Source organism: Lutjanus erythropterus, chromosome 23 (genome assembly GCF_056507025.1).
Source record: "Lutjanus erythropterus isolate fLutEry1 chromosome 23, fLutEry1.hap2, whole genome shotgun sequence".
NCBI lineage: Eukaryota > Metazoa > Chordata > Actinopteri > Lutjaniformes > Lutjanidae > Lutjanus > Lutjanus erythropterus.
The window spans coordinates 11,115,416-11,132,126 of record NC_139339.1 but is presented as its reverse complement, the minus strand read 5'-3'; the positions used below and the strand labels follow the sequence as shown (position 1 = coordinate 11,132,126).

General features: G+C 40.2%; 1 protein-coding gene across 2 annotated transcripts; it reads right to left on the bottom strand.

The window, feature by feature from the left end:
* Positions 1–3,074: 3,074 nt before the first annotated feature.
* tnk1 (tyrosine kinase, non-receptor, 1) lies at positions 3,075–16,361 on the bottom strand. Of its 2 annotated transcripts, XM_084712545.1 has the most exons (15): positions 16,279–16,361; positions 16,015–16,169; positions 12,673–12,851; positions 12,068–12,126; positions 11,765–11,956; positions 10,646–10,798; positions 10,281–10,558; positions 10,075–10,201; positions 9,738–9,884; positions 9,523–9,617; positions 8,636–8,878; positions 7,255–7,319; positions 5,484–6,010; positions 5,302–5,397; positions 3,075–3,618 (listed from the first exon to the last, which is right to left on the bottom strand). In XM_084712545.1, exons 3-15 carry the CDS (start codon positions 12,833–12,835, stop codon positions 3,448–3,450), a joined length of 2,316 nt encoding a protein of 771 aa, XP_084568671.1. In that variant the 5' UTR covers positions 12,836–12,851; positions 16,015–16,169; positions 16,279–16,361; the 3' UTR covers positions 3,075–3,447. The 2 variants fall into 2 exon arrangements, with proteins under 2 accessions (XP_084568671.1, XP_084568670.1); XM_084712544.1 differs by lacking the exon at positions 16,279–16,361 and having other exon boundaries at positions 16,015–16,272.
* Between the last annotated feature and the right edge of the window lie 350 nt (positions 16,362–16,711).

The window sequence follows — 16,711 nt, the reverse complement described above, 5'->3', positions numbered from 1 at the left end:
CTAAAATCCAAACGATACCCAACCCTGATGACAAATACCTGCAAATCTAATGACATTCCTGTCTACATCAGCTGTAGTTTATTTAGAATTAGTTGCTAATTAGGATGTGTTAGCATGCAAACAAGCTAAACTAAAATGCTGACATTAGCATTTATCTCAAAACACTGCTCTGCTTTAGTGTAGCCTCACAGAGCTGCTTGCACGGCTGTTGACTTGTAATCTTAGCTTTATATAAAATCTGACCCATTAACCACAGTAAACAGGCTGTCGTTGTATAGGGAAGTGGTTAGGGTGTTAGCGAGAGGAGTGGGGGGGTGTTAAATGTCTTTTGGGTGAAGTTGTGAACACAGGAGTTGATGCATACTGACAGTATTTACCAAAGCGCTTTTTCCTCTACCTCCCAGCTGCCTTTCCCATCTGTGTCTTAAAGCCCAGTGTACATAATCCAACACAACTGTATCATAGGCTACGGTGCAAACGCTCTCATGCTCCATGGTTCGCTGGTTGCCATGGAGCCGAACCTCGCCCTGCAATTCCTAAAGATACCACTTCGTTGACCATGTGCCAGAGTAAGGATGCAGGAGACAGAGAATGTAGGTTAAATAGGAGGAAAGGTCTGACCGAAGGAGGGATGTTTAAAAAAAAAAAAAAAAGTAGAAGAAAAAAGCAGGAAGTGAGGTGACCTCAGAGCGTTTGGAAAACTCCATCAGCGGGCAAAGTTTTTTGTTGCAGCGAGACCTGAATGTGAACTTTGCTGTGCTTTAGAATGTATATAAAGTGTCTGTGTCTGTTGCTGTTTAATGCAATTTTCTGTTCTGCATTTAATTATTCTTGTATTTCTTTTTTATCGTTAGGGTGTGCCTCCTGTGAGGCGTGGTTGCCACTAGTGCTCTCTAATCCAGACTGCAGCTAAACATTACACTGTCAGCTACTAAATGTGTCTTATTACCTAAATATATTCTATGTATGCTGCCATCAGCCTCTGATAAGGAAAGAGAAAGTAGCCAAAGGATGAACAGAAGATAGGCAATTATTTGTTCAGTTGGTTTTATATTAATTTGGATCACTTGCTTTTTTGGTTTACATCTGTCGTCAGTTTTCTGCATTTCTATCAAAAATATCTTCTATTTGTTCATAACTTTTATATCTGTGACTTTGAATTACTTTTTTTTTTACACAATCCCAAAATACCTTGTAGTTCATAAATAAAACAAATAAAGTTGAAGTGTGAGTGTCGTGTGTTCTTCGCTGCTCCAGCGATTGTCCAGGAAAGTTTTGGGGAAGGCCCTCGGAAACCTGAAGTCTAAATGTGGGACATGTGATTTCACTTGGAAAAAATGATCTTTGATTCGGAGGGAAATCCGGCCTCTCACTCTCTGGCACAGAATTAGCCGGCTCCAACAAAACAGCGCTACACTTTAGTTACTGCATAACTTTCTCAGTACAACATGGACTTTATTGTTGTCAGTATCAGCGTCCTTTATCTTTCTGCATTCACAAGTTTATACCCCTGCCCTACTTCTGATGCAACAAAAGGAGACAAAACCTCTCCTCCCTGCTCACATACTGATTAAATATCAAACTCCTCCACCTCCTGGGAAATTGAGGGAAATACAAGCAGAGTATTTTTTGGGAACATGTCTGCACTTGTCCACTTGCCTCAGTACCCCTGGGAAATACTTTAGGATTTAATTGTTATCCCATGATCTGTTACCATATAATTCTTAATGTGCAGGAGTCAGTGACTCTGTGGCTTAACTCATCGTACAAGTTAACCTGAAATTCTGCATTCTGCTGCTGTGTAAATATTTCCACTAGTATGTTCATGTACATAGTGTACTTTTTCATCAGTGGCATGACTTGACACGACTTCAGATTACAACAGACATCACAGAAGTATGTTGTTGTGTAATTTAAACATCTAAACGCTGAGCTGTATATCTGAGGTGTGAGTGACTGGGCTGACGTCTCATCAGAGTTCATGACCTCTCTCTTTAAATAGAAATTAAATTTAATCTTTTGATCCTGCATTCAGGGAAATATGAAGCTTTGAATTTAAATAAAGTAAAACAGTGGTCCCTAACCTTTTTCCTTAGAATCAGTAGAATTTGTCCAAGCTCTTTGTAAAACACATCAGAAGGATGTCAGTGCGGCAAATACTCACCTTGTGTCTCTGCAGATAGACGCCACCACACACCTCTAGTTGGTCACAAGTGATGTTTGAAAGGGATTCATGTAAGTCTCTCTATTGTTTTTAAATAAATTGTTGCATATTATACCAGTAAGAGATCCCTTTTCTATCATTGAGTAAACTAATGGCCCCTGACTAAGACAATAACAGTACAGAACATTAAAATGAGCGCTCTGAATGAATTCTGAGCAGATTATTTTCTGTTAATGTTGCATCAGAGATGACTTTTCTGTCAGTATTTTATAATATTTATTTATTTTATATTTAAAATGATAATCTTAAGTTTAAAAATAACCGTTTAATTTGTGTTTCTTCACAGTTATGAATGAAATGATATGTTTTAAAAAGTTTCACACCATTTTAAATCAAGCAGGTCTTGCAACCCCTGGTGAAGCTTCGGTGAACCAGAATGTGGTCTGGGACCGCAAGGTTGGGAAAAAGTGATGTAATACATTCACTACACACACCACATCTTTGTGAAAACCAGCAGGCGCTTGAACACAACACAACAACACAAAGTTCCTGATTAATGAACTTATGCTAGTAGCAGCTAAAGTAGCCATTGAGCTGTTAGCCTCACACAGAGAAGAGGAGGGGGCTACAGAGCATTCGTTATTATTATAATAATGTTATTATTATTATTATTATTTCTAACTCTAATAAACTCTAATATCTCAGAATAATGGCTAAAAACAAAAGAAAAAAAAAGACTCATTATTTCCAGAGAGTGTCTCGTTATAATGATTTAGAGGAGCTTTTTTCATTTTTTTTCAGTTTTTTTTCACAAATGCACTGATCCTCTCCAAGACCTGTGAACACACACTGACGTATCAGCTTGTGATTCTCTAAAAGAATTTCTAATATTAAAACTGACAGATGTGAATTCAATGGAAAATGAATAATCTGCCCACATGGAAGCTCACCATAAAGACCAGATCATCAATTTTATTCAATAGAACAACAATTTCTAATATAGTATATACAAATTCATTACAATATAAAAACTACTGGAAAAAAACAAAAAACGTGTGGGACAGTGTCTCGCTACAAATGTAAAAAAAACAGCAGTTAGAAACATTTACTCATTTCCTCTATTTTGAAACATTTGTCGTTTTGTACATCCAACCATCTTCATTTTTCTACTTTCTTAGGCGCAGGAGCTCCCAGCTGTTCCCAAATCCAGATGTACCGGGCAGCAACCAGTGTCAGTGTGAAGCAAGACGCCGCTCAAAGAGTCCAAGGCGTCCAAAATCCGGTCAGACTCGTCTCTCATTGCTAACTGGACGTCGTTCCCTCTCTCCGGAGCCGTTGGGCCGAGAAAATCGGAAGAGGTAGCGGCTGGCCTGCTCCAGGTTCCACTGGTACTTGGACAGGATCCTCACACAGTCCTCTCTGGAGCAGAGGCTCAGTGAGTACAGCTGCTCCAACTGAAAGCAGACGCGAAACAAGAAGACGACGGGGATCAGAATCACAGAACACAAAAATAAATCAGTTTCTAGTGAACAAGTCAGGCAAAACGAGAGACAAACATGACCCGAGGTCTGAAAACTGCAGGTTATTTGCTTTCGGAGGGTTGAAACCTTCAGGCATGTTGCACCTCAAAGCAGTCGAATGCGAAACACCTGCTGCTGAGTCGTTATTGAGGCTCCTGATTAATTCAGTTGATTACAGAAGTGCATACTGCGATATTCTGGAAAGTGACTCAGTGACGCGACTAACAGCACACCTGATTCGACTAATCAGCTGTTTGAAGACTGAAATCCGTTGATTAAATGAGTCGACATAAAAAAACCCGCAGTCACATGGCCCTTCATGGAATAGTTTGGACAAGGTCTACAAAAAAGACGAGGATTGAATTCTACCTTCTTGACACGTTGGACTTCCATCTCTGCTCTGTGGAAAACCTCAGATAACATTTATGGCATCCTTGTGCTAAACTACCTGATGAATCTTTAACGTCATGCACAAGAAAAATGCCCATAAAGCAGGACTGGATTAACCTGTTAGAACACAAATTTGCCCCTGTTTAACACAATTACCCCCACCCCCCCACCCCCCAACTGCCCTGTGGGCTTCAAGTTTGCATTTAACACAGTTCACACAGCAGGCAATAAATTACCACACACACAGTATACTGTACTGTGCTAGATTAACTCTGCATGCATAACTTTGTTTAGAAACATGCACTGTGAGCACAAGATAATTTAAAATCAAGTTCTTAAAATTACATTTGGTATCACGAGATTAGTTAATAACGCAAGTCTCTCCTGTCTGTCTGATTACTGTTGATGATCATTTTGTTAACTTGAGGCCATATATTAATATCTTTCATTGCATTGTGTTTTTCCATTATTTATTGTATTTTATTTATTCTGGTCTGTTTATTCTGTTTTATATGTCATCAATATAATTTTATTTGTTTATTATTTCATATTTTAAATGCTGTTCGTGTGTATTTTGTATTGTTTTGTGTTTTTTTTTATCTTGTTTTTAAAATATGAGTTTTAATGCAAATCACCTGCATCAGTTGCTTCTATGTGACACTTTTCACACTTTTACAAACTAAAATCTCACTCTGTTTAACATTATAGACTGAATAACATCCACTTCCGGGTCGATTTGAACTGCTGACATATGTAAAATCAGCAAACATTTATTTCTGACCTATAAAACCTTTCTGCTGCACTTATTTTATCTACTGTGTTTGTTTTGTTGGTGTCTTTCATAAATCAAATCAACCCAACAGCAACATCTCTACAAGTGGGAAGTAACTAAGTACAAATACTTCATTCAGCACTTAAGTAGATTTATCAGGTATCTGCACTTTATTTAAGTATTGATTTTTCTGACGACTTTTTACTTTTACTCCCTACATTTTAACACAAATGTCTGTACTTTCTAATCCTTATATTTTAAAACCAGGCTCCTTACTTTATTTGAGAGGAATTATTGATTATTTTTATTTTGCATCATTGTGTGTATGTGAAAGACCTGCCATTAAATTACATGTACGTGGGACAGGGTTTTTTATAAGCATTGTGATTGTTTCTCTACATGTAAATAAGATGTTTTTTTCCTCATATATGTTGACAGTCATTTCCTGTTCTGACCTTGAGTTGTTGTTCTGCTCTCACTGGGTTCCAGTCATTACGCTGAAGTGCAAGATGAGCCTCTTCGATGGTCACTCCGTGTACGGCCTCCATAATCTGAGAACAGAGAGAGAAGAAGCTTTAATTTTAATCTGTCAAACAAATTTTGATGCAGAAAAAAGAAAAAAAAATCAGTCTCTCACCTGTGAGATGAGATTGTCTTTCGTGGCTTGGACATGAGGGGACTTTTCTCTGTCTCTGCACCGCTCCCTGTCTCGATCTCTCTCCTTGCCGTCTGTGTACTCGTCCAGTATCGGGTTGGAGCGTGCCATGTGGGACATTTTAGCCAGGTTGCTGCCTCCGACGGCCTGCTGGGCTGGGAGCTGCGGCGGGTGCTGCGGCGGGTACTGCGGTGGAGGCTGAGGTTGTGGCGGCACCGCAGGTGAAGGGACCGCCTGCGGAGGCCAGGAGGAGCCTGGGACCGGGTGGGCTGCGGGCCTCCTCTGTGATTTCATGTTGAAACGTTTCAGGTTGGGGGGCGGCGGTCGCGGAGGCAGGATGGGGACGATGCTGGCCTCGCTGAAGCGACGCGGGTCCTGCTGCATCACCACGCTGCGGGCTGCCATCACAGGGGGCATGAGTCTTCCGTGCTGATCCACCCTGACCGCCCCGACCGTGTGAGACCGAGGACGATGTCCACTCACTACTGACTCCAGACTCCGAGACATACCTGAAGACACAGCAGGACTTTGAATGCACAATGTACAGTTGTGATTACTTTGACAGATATTTGACAGCAATTGCGATATGATTTGTGATATTAGAGCAAATTAGAATTACATCATTATTATTATTATGAATGAAAAATATGTTAAAATCACCATGATATGATGTTTTTTGCAGGAATCTGTACCAAATGAAAAACATTTTAAGTCTGTAGAATCTGATTTGTAGGATAGGACATCTCATCTCATGCCTTTGAAAATTGCAGAAACCCATATTGCAATTTAAATTAATTGTGCAGCCCTAATAATTTATTAGTAATGAACTGATGTGGGCTCCTAGATTCCAGTAGTGTGTGTGTAGGTACCGCTATGAAAACCTAATGAAGCCACCAGAGGGCAGACCGGTCAACTGTGAGTAAAAGAGCTAATTGGAGAGAGAATGAATGAATACAGAGTTTGAGTTACTTCCTGCATGTATGAGGTGTTTCAGGTCTAATAGCAACAGCTTTCAAACATTTTAAAATAGAGTTTGTGAAGAAGTAAATGCACAAATTATTTATTTATTTGTCTTAAAACTAAAATAGTTCATAGATTATTTTTAATCTTACTATGTATTATTGTCCTTTTTTATTGTATATCATTTAAAAGAATCTGAATCTGCATTTTATTTTATGTATGAGTGATCTATGAGTGAAACAGTCTCTTGATCCTTGCGTATGTATGAGTATTCTGGTGTTTTTTTGGTGGTCTCAGATTCTAGCTTCTTAAATGTTTAAATGTTTTATGTTGTTTTTTCCCCTCCTTTTTGACAGTAAACTGAATATCTGTGGGTTGTGGACACAAAAAAGCATGTGAGGGAGGCATCTTGGGCTTTGGGAAACACTAATCAACATTTTTCCTAATTTTCTGATATTTTATTGACTGACCAACTATTAATCCAGTAATAAAAATAATCGTTAGTTGCAGCCCTAACATGTAGTTATGGAAGATGACAAAACTTATCAGAAAAATTACCTTATGATGACTAGCAACCACTCTGTGGAGGCTAATGTGGATTTAAAATAAATAAATAAATAATTTAGCAATAAGAATGTGGTGGTCATCAATTTATCTCCATGCACTGCAGCTTTCAGAACAAAAAAGTATATTAAAGCACAATATTATGATGTTAAAAATCCCAGAGGATATAAAATCCACCTCGCAGCTTTACTCACTACAATCCTCACCTGGTTGTATTTTCAGTTCCTACCTGCCATTTTCTGCAGATTGGAGCCGTCCTTCTCTCTGGCGGGGCTCGCCCTCCAGCTGCCGCTGCTGCACGGGTCACAAGAGTAAACACATTAGACACACAAACACACCTGACACCCGCGGCTCACAACTATATTTACTGACAGCGGGTGAAAGTTCAGCGCTGCACTGTGGTCAGCAATTTGCAATAAAACTCAGCGAGATGGAAGTTTTTCGGGTTTCTACACGATCTGGACAGGAAAGCACGACAAATATTTCTTTGCTCTTTGCTTGGTATATTTCTGTGAGGTCAATAAATTATAAGAAAAGCAGAAAAGGATGCCAAGGCTGCAAGGCAATAAAACTGACACCTACTGTAAAACATCATATTGTTAAAAACAGCCACTGGAGATGAACTTTGCATCTCTGGGCCTGATTCTTTTTTTTGACAGTGTATTTTTTACTGCAGGTGATTCAAGTCACGTTTCTGTAAATGAAAACGTTGTGAGACACAACCTGACTGCTTTATTACTTGCAGTTTAGCACAGACAGTTAATTATAGTTCCAGAGTCATTATACTGCCATGCAAGTTTCAGTTTATCACGTATATACTTATTTTTATCCCCACAGATAACCGACCAAACATAAAATACTTTGTGTCAGGATATATTCAGTTCAGCCTCAATAGAGTCTGATGGCTGCAAATCTGCGTGCATTTCAAGAACAAAAAACTGAGCAAACATAAACACCAAAATGTGTATTTCTTCCAACTAGCCTGAGAGAAGAAAAGTTCTGAAAGCAAAACAGCCCCAAACTGTAAATTTGCAGATTTATAATTTTACACCAACATTAAATTATTACACAGACACAGATTATCATAGAAGGATCAAATATACCAAAGACCCCTTGGGAACCTCGTTATAGTTGAAAGAAGAGTAAGTGGGAGCAAAGTTTTCATTTAATTAAAGCCTGAAAGTGCCTTTTCCTGCAGTATATGTGACAAATTAGCTGCTCTTTCACTATGCAGCTCAGTTTATGTTGCCCTTTTACAGTGAGTGACAGATAAACACACACAAAGGACAACTGTTTACTGCATACTGCTGTTAGATTAAAATGAACTGATAACCTGATAGCCAGTTTCAATCAAACTTAAACAGTAACCCAGTGGAGACAAAAATAAGCAATAGCAGTTTCAATCAAACTCTGGACAAATATTACACCAAACTCACTTTATAAGAAATCTGATATATTAAAAATTCCTTATGTGTCTGTAAAAACACATAAGTCTTGTTGTGTGATCAGTTAGTGGGGATGCAGCTGCTCTGTTTACTCCGTTTGTCAGGCGTTTATGAAAAAGCCTCAATAAGACAGAGAGAAATGAATGAATAAGTGTTATCACTGACTCGTCCAGGCTCTCAGGTGTCCCCCAGCTGCGTTCAGGTTTGATGTCTCCGTGCGCCATGTGCTGCAGGCTGCCCTTCACCGGGGCGGAGATGTGCGTGGCGATAGGCGCAGGGCTCGGTCCCTGGTTGGCGGCGAGCGCGGCGGTGACAGCAGGAGGGAGTGACGGCACGGTGAGGCTCGCAGGAAACATGCCGACCGTCAGGGTCCTCTGGTTCTGACCCCTCCACTCGCACAGCTCCAGACTGCACAGAGAGAAGAACAGTTAGAAACCACAGAGCTTCTATTGATTCTTCTACTGAGACTGTAAAGTCCAGATGCAGGTAAATAAGATCAAGTCCTTTAAGCTTAGATTACAAACAGAGTTCCAGAAGATCAAGAATGAATTTCATGCTAGAAACTAAAATGTATTATGATTAGCTTTATTAATAAAAAGAAAAATGTAAGATCTTCAAGTTACAGATGAGTCTGTGACTGATTTTAGCTATAATACATAATTTAATCAGTTTAATGGAAGCAAGAATGTGTCTATTTTATGTTGACTTTTATGGACTTTTGTGTTTTTTGTGGAGTGATGCAAATCTTATGTGTCTAGATTATGAATGTGTACTAAGAAATGAAAAAAAGGTAAACAGTGACACAACAAATGTAGTCTATACCATGGATGTTTTGTGTAAAGAAAACACTGTGGACAGTGTCACAGCTGCTCCACTCGTTCAAACAAACAAAGCAAACTGCGCTCAAGGACTCCATGAGATCACGGCTGGAATGCACTTAGAGAGCAGAGCGATTTAAACCCCTGTTTCATCTTAACAAAGACCCATTGTGTTGGTTAAAGTTTTCCCTTTACTCTTTAGTCCCACCCTCCACCCTCCTTTCTCTCACCCACCCATGGTCTATGACGGTCACAAGGTCGTTGGCCACAAGTGCAAGTTTCCTGGGTTCAGCGAAGTCTCTTGTTGCCTGCACCTCCATCGGTTTGGCCTACAAAGGCAGAAAGAAGCGAGGAGAAAATAAATCATGCATTTTGGCAGCATTTTAAAGAGACAGTTTGGATTTTACCTACAAATAATTCCTTTAAAAACTGCACATTATGTTGCACACCTCTATCACCATCGTGGTGAGCTGGGCGAAGTTTGGTCTGTCACCAGGGTTGCAGGCCCAGCACTTCCTCATGACTGCATACAGTTCTTGTGGGCAATCTGGCGGCTTCTCCAGACGCTCACCCTCCCGCTCCACGCGCCACAGAATCTGGATTAAAGAGAGTGAATGTCAGGCATATTAAAACTCTGAGTCATAGAACATGATCATAAAAGTAAACAACATAAGGGCGGGGACACATTCCAAAACATGAGGACACGAAGACAAATACGCTGACTGACAGGGATACAATCTCTGCAAGCGTAGCGTGAAAGTTTACATGTGGCTGACAAGCGTGTACCTGTCTGCCTGACAGGCCGAACCACGGCTCCTCACAGTATGTGAACATCTCCCACAGGGTGACGCCAAACATCCACACATCTGAGGCGTGGGAGAAGGAGCCGACACGGAGGCTCTCTGGAGCACACCTGGAGGAAAAAAGGAGTAATTAGTGTGAGTTTTGAATGTTATTTCCTCCTCCACCTTCGATTTCCCGACAGCCCTCACCATGCAAACGGGATCCTCCTGTGCGCCGACATGATGTAGTGGTCCGCCTCTTGGCTCAGGCCTCTCATCAGGCCGAAGTCACCGATCTTTACCATCTCCCTGGACGCCAGCAGGACGTTTCTCGCGGCCAGGTCCCTGTGGATGAACCTCCTGGTCTCGAGGTAATCCATACCCGCCACGATCTGGGTGGCAAAGAGCCAGAGACGGAGCAGAGGGTACTCATACTGACGTGAGCGCAGGGTGTCGTACAGCGAGCCCAAAGACGCCAGCTCTGTCACCTAAAGGAAGGAAAAATAGGTGATTATCTGTTCAAGCTCCTGAACAGTTTGAATAGATCTAGATATCATCCGTGATTGACATCTCACCATCTTGAGAGGCTGTGTGAGAACCACGCCGTACAGTCGGATGATGTTGGGGTGGTCCAATGACTGCATGGTGGTCACCTCTTGGAGGAAGTCCGTCAGCGTCTCTGTCTGTCTGGACGTGCTGCTCCTTAGAGACTTCACTGCTACAGGCAACTGAAAGAAGTAAAGACAGAGACAGCTGCTGCCTTTAAACAGGCCCGTCTGCCATGTTCACCGGGAGAGTCTATATGAACACAACCACTGAAGTGGAAAATTTCAGAAAGCTCTGATTTCACCATTTGTGATGCGTTTGTTGACTCTTTAGTTGCTAAATCATCACCAACTATTCGCTAATGTTTCTGTCCGGTGTTTGTTGCTGGGCAGGTAGTGTACTTGTGGCTGGAAAGTGTGTTAATGAAAGCAGTGATTAAGAACCAAAACAGTAAAGTTGTGTGTAGCAAAACCAAAACAGTTAGCTGAAAGAGGCTAAAATGATCCGTAGAGCTGAGAGACTGCAGAATCAGATGATAATTATCTGCGGGTTGGCCACTACGAGCAGTTTAACTTATTAAAAATGTATTAACCCACAATATATATTTTCTGTACCATTTCTCTGGAGCTCACAGACATTTTAACAGTTTGGTTTGATCTGTTTTGTTAGTCACACTCCATATTTCAGGTTGATTTTTTTGGTAGAAACATTTATTGAATAATTTTTAGATTATAACAGGCCTTATTATTTTATTGTTCTGTTTGTTTAAATAGCTTGTGCTTCATGAATTAATGTTTTTCATAACTAATGCGCTGCTAAAGTTGTTGAAACAAAACTTGATTTGTGTTTTCTATCTTATTATTAATGATGAATCAATTATTGATTAACATATTCAACTATTGGTTAAGGAAAATGCATAAAATCTGCAACACTGCGCATACATCAGTACTTTTCTAAAATTGTCTTTAAAACAACTTAAACAATAAAGTCAGACAAAATATACCATTAATTTTACAGAACATGCTGATTGTTTTTAAATGTATCTTGTTAAATAGTACAGTGGTATAATACATAGTAGTGCATAGCAGTATAATAGTGTATTTTATTTCTCTGTCAGAAAAAAAGCAATTTATAAATCTGTGTCTTACCACTCTCCCAGTGGGTGTGTGCCACTCTCCCTTCCTCACCACTCCAAAGGACCCAGAGCCCAGCTTCTCTCCCAGAACCAGCTCGCTGTCCTGGATCAGAGAGGGCAGAGCCCGGCCGCCACCGTCCTGACCCTGAGCCGGACTGCCTCCGCTCCACTGCTCCCCTCCATCCACACTTCGACTGCTAAACCCCTGTGTGCGTCCATAAATTAATAAAGAATTTATTACTGACTGCCTCACGTGATTACATGTAGTTCACAAACAACAGATAAACTGTAGTTGATGTAACTACGTGTTTCAGACCTTGGGCATCCGTGATTTTGTCTTGTGGCGTTTCAGAGCCTCCCATAATCTTCTTTGTGCTGGAAGACAGAAAAAAAAAACATGACTGTCTGATTTCAAAATACCATATCTATCACAGCCTTTACATCAACAATAAATTGAACTGTTTTATTAAAAATATTAAGATTAACCGACAAAAGAAATGCACACACAAAAAAAACCCACATTTCTGTCTGCAGAAGGAGAAACACACCTACTTAATTATTATGAAAGACTTTAATATCAACAGGTTTTACAGGAGGAAAAAAATTAGCTGCTGATGATCACACTCCTCTTGTTAGAACTTGCTTTTGGCCGAAATGTAGAAAGACGAGTGAAGATTTACTGTCAAACATTAGTTTATAAAATGGACCATTGATCCATCATCCAAAGGTTGTTTGGGGGTATTATAGGACAAACACGCTGTGGTGGGTAAACAGAAGACAATGCTTTTGCACCAGAAGCGTTTTGACCCGGTCTTTGTCTTGTGATCAGCCAAACATCAGGGGAAGTCCTCTGTGTCTGAGGAGGACAGACATATTGATTTCTACCCAGCATGGATGATCAAAGGAGACGATCAGGCTCACCGGGTTTGCTGATTCCTATCTGCTCCAGGTCGGACTCCTTGACGTAGGCGAAGTGCTCGACGCGGGTGATGTTGAGGCCATCTCTGACGCGCAGGTAGAACTTCTCCAACTGGACCTCGGCCAGGAGTTGGTACAGCCACTGAGTGTCCTGGTCCATCACCATGACCCGCCCCACCTGCCTGTGGGGTCAAAGGTTACAAGACAGCGTGAGAACCTCTTGTGTGTTTTTTAATCAGTTTACGTTGTACTTTTAAAGCCCTTTACATCAAATGCAATTAAATCTTTGACTTTTGGTCATTAAAACTAAACTAAGAGGACAGATATCAAGCGCTCGACCCTGATTTCCAGTCAGGATACCTACAAAAAAACCCAGTGACACAATAATGAGCCAATGCTCCATTTGAGCCTGTTTAACGGTAACTTTGCTCCCACTCAGACCTTGTTAGGTTACCATGGAGACCTAACAAAAAGCCCTTGGTGAATATGCCAGAGGGGAATTACTCAGCTTTTAGCTGTGTGCCAACTGTTAACAAGTGGTTTGTCAGTGTGTCCTGCAAGGAGGAATCGCTTACTGGCAACTAATTGACTGTCTGCTACCCTTCAACTTTTCATAACCAAAATATCGTAAAGGTAGTGTCATTTGCATTTCCAAACAGGCTGTTACAGTGGCTACCCAAATGAGAGTGAAATGACAGAAGAGGCAAACGAGTGAAAAAGGTGTGTGACCCCCCCCTGGTCAGGGAACAAAACCAGACATAAACAATTTTCTTCTCTTCAGAAGCACAAACAAGTAGGTCCAGCATCAGCACTGTTCACTGGGCTGTGACTCATGTTTAACCTCGGAGGACAGGATCCTGCAGGGAGTCCTGAAGCAAAGTGAACAACTGAGAGGTGGAAACATTATCTTGTCTGTCTGTGGTTCAGGGGCACCTGTCAGACAGGATTCTGTTCACACAGTATTTATGTAACTACTGCAGAGTGTTGACAGCAGCGTGACTTTGAATCTATCTTCAGGTAAGACAGGAAGAGTCTGACAGGATTTTTCCAAAATTGTAATTACAGACGCAAATCCTAATTAACTTTAGGAATCCTATCTCATCTTACTTCAACCCCTCTCAGGTTAGGAAATCCTAAATACTAAGTCCAATGATGGTTATCCCGCCTTTATGTCTGTTACCTAGCAAGCAACGCTACTTTTCTCATCCCACCGAGTTTAACAACTTTGTAACATCTGTAGCGCTACTGTTTGGATTAAATAAATTAGCTGAGATTATGGTTAGCTACTGTTTGCTAACACTGCCATTAGCTACTGTCAGCTAGCACTACCTGCTAAAAAAGTCAAAGTAAGGACATCTTAACGGTTATCCTAAAGTTAGGAGAGTTTATTTAAGATTTTGGGAAGTTAGGATTTCGGTGTTGTACACTTTTCCTATCTTCCATTAAGCTAAGAACATTGACCTATGAAATGTTCACCTGCAATGGATTATTTTTCTTTTCTAAAAGATCCTAACCCTACCTATTACCTTGGTTGCCAAACAGTTTAGGTAGCATTTGCAGGTTAGGACATTTCTGTAATATGGCCCCAAGTCCTAACCCTGTACATGGTTACCATAAAGTTAGATTTGCAAGTTAGGAAGTTTTGGTAATAGGTGCTTTCTAGTTTGCATTTCTTTAATATCTATAATGTTGACTATCATGCATCATAGTGTCCTGAGGCATGAGTGCAACAGCAAGGATGATTAAGTGTGCAAAGTTTACTTATTGCTTAAAAACGAAAGGTTATAAGACAGCAAATTCTTCTTCTGTTGGCTATAATCTCTGGCTTCTGCTCTTAATGTTTCTAGAGGGTTGTACAGCTATAAATCGCCTGCTTATCAGCAGGCCGAGCCCAGCAGCAGCAGGTATGAGTCAGGGAACATTCCCCCGTCAGTTACCATGAGAGAAAAAAAAAAAATTACATCTATTCTATATTAAACAACTAGCAAGGCCACATCGTCTTCACCAATCAGCGTGCTCGTCCTTACTGCCAACAGATGCTGCAAAAGCCAAGCAAGTGCAGGAGGGTACTAGTCTGGGCTTGCATTAAATTTACAGGGACAACTCCCAATTAGTTTGCACCCAACTTAAGTGTGAGATAAATTCTCTGCAGAGTGCATTCAAATCAAACACTCACACAGGCAAACAGAGAAAACCGTGTGATCATTCTCTCTATGTACAGAGTGATGAATCTTTAACCTGCACAGCTACTGAAACAATCCTCTCAGCCTGTGTGACCAAGTGTCAAACTATTTAGTTGATAGCTCACTGTAATGCGGCTGAACAGTCACTGGTTAAACTAGCCTGTTTTTTTTTTATCTAACCGGCCATTATCTTTAACTTCACGTGGCTGATGGCATTGTTTATCCAGTGCAACTAAGAGTGTGTGTTTACACTGGTGATGCCTGCTTCCTCTGAACTGAGCTCAAGAACAAACCAAGATCAGAGCACAGTCACACACTTGACACGCTCATTCATCTCAGACAAAAGCTGCAGTAGCAGAGAAAAGTGCATAACTTTAGTCACATGAATATTCAGATCTGCTATCAAACAAGTGAAGGGTGTGCCTCTCAAAAAATTTGCCAAAATATCTGATGATGCATTTTCTACAAGAACAGACAATACAAACACAGTCAAGAGCAGCAGTATAAATATTCTGATATTTCACTTAAATCAGTGTGGCAATGCAACAATGTGAAATAATCCCTGCAACTATTATCAGCAAAATATACTTCTGTATGTATAAAAAAAAATCTTTATACAGCATTCCCCCTCAGTGTCATGGTATTCTATGATATATCATTGGATTATTATCATTTTTGGATTACAGTGGCAGCAGCATTTTCATAACATTGCACCATATTTCATTAACTGACCACATGCTTTTGTATATATACCCCGAATCTGAAAAGTAAATAAATTTAGGGAGTAAAAAGTGCAATATTTCTCTCTGAAATGTACTTAAGTAGAATTAAATAACATAAAATTTAAACTCAAGTTAAGTGCAAGTACCTTAAATTTGTAATTGAGTATAAGTACTTGTAAACAGACACAGAATGGTTATTTGAGATATGTGCCATTATTAATTATTCTTAATTACTCTGCAGTTACTCTAATTACTACTTTATATGAATTAAGTCATTAAGTCATGATTCAATGAGCATTTTGTCAGTGCTTTTTACTACTTTTCTTATTTAGAGCCACATGAAACCTGATTATTTAATAAAACTATCAGACATTGGGTGTTTCCTCAGATAGTTGCATACATAAACCCGGTGACAGACGAATAAAAGCTCTGATACTCACCGTTAATCAAAATAATGCAGCTCTCCGGTAGCTGACAGCTATTTCTCAACCGCACACACCCCGAGACAAGTGATCCATGTTGGCACTGAAACCTGCAGCGACGTCGACGGAAGACTTCTCCACAAATCACGACTCTTCTCTGGATCCTGAACTCCCTTTAAATACGTCACAATCCGATACATTAAACACAGATTATCGATAAAGATATAAACTGTTTTCTGTTACATGAGTCGCTCATTCAGTACAGGCTCGTTTGTGATCTACCTGTGTGTTTTCGGCTCTTTGCTCCGCCCCTTTCTAGTTTTGTGATCTGACCACACCCCTTCCTGACTCCTCTCACCTGAGCGTTCAGCTCAACACAAACACCCCTGAAGACAAAATGAAATGACCTGCTCACGACATAACGTTACCTGTTAGTCATTAGTCCAAAATAATAAATGTAGGTCAATTATCAATGACTGTATGGCAATGTGGTTCAACTGGATGAATGGTTAACTGTTGAAAAACAGTTTCATGCATAGTTTCACAACTTTTTACACTTTTTAATTGGGTTTAAATAAGAAATAGCACAGGACAGACATACAACACATCCATCAAAAAACAAAGAGTTAAATAATGTAATAATAACAATAATAATGGAGGGAAAAAAGTCACAAAATTAGACTTAAATTTATTAAATTTTCTATTTAATCACATG

Excerpts from the sequence above, each read along its gene's own strand:
- tnk1 (XM_084712545.1), bottom strand. The coding sequence starts at position 12,835 with ATGGTGATGGACCAGGACACTCAGTGGCTGTACCAACTCCTGGCCGAG. Across the intron at positions 11,957-12,067 it reads CAAAATCACGGATGCCCAAG|GGGTTTAGCAGTCGAAGTGT; the intron begins GTCTGAAACACG and ends GGACGCACACAG. Across the intron at positions 7,320-8,635 it reads ACACCTGAGAGCCTGGACGA|CAGCGGCAGCTGGAGGGCGA; the intron begins GTCAGTGATAAC and ends TGACCCGTGCAG.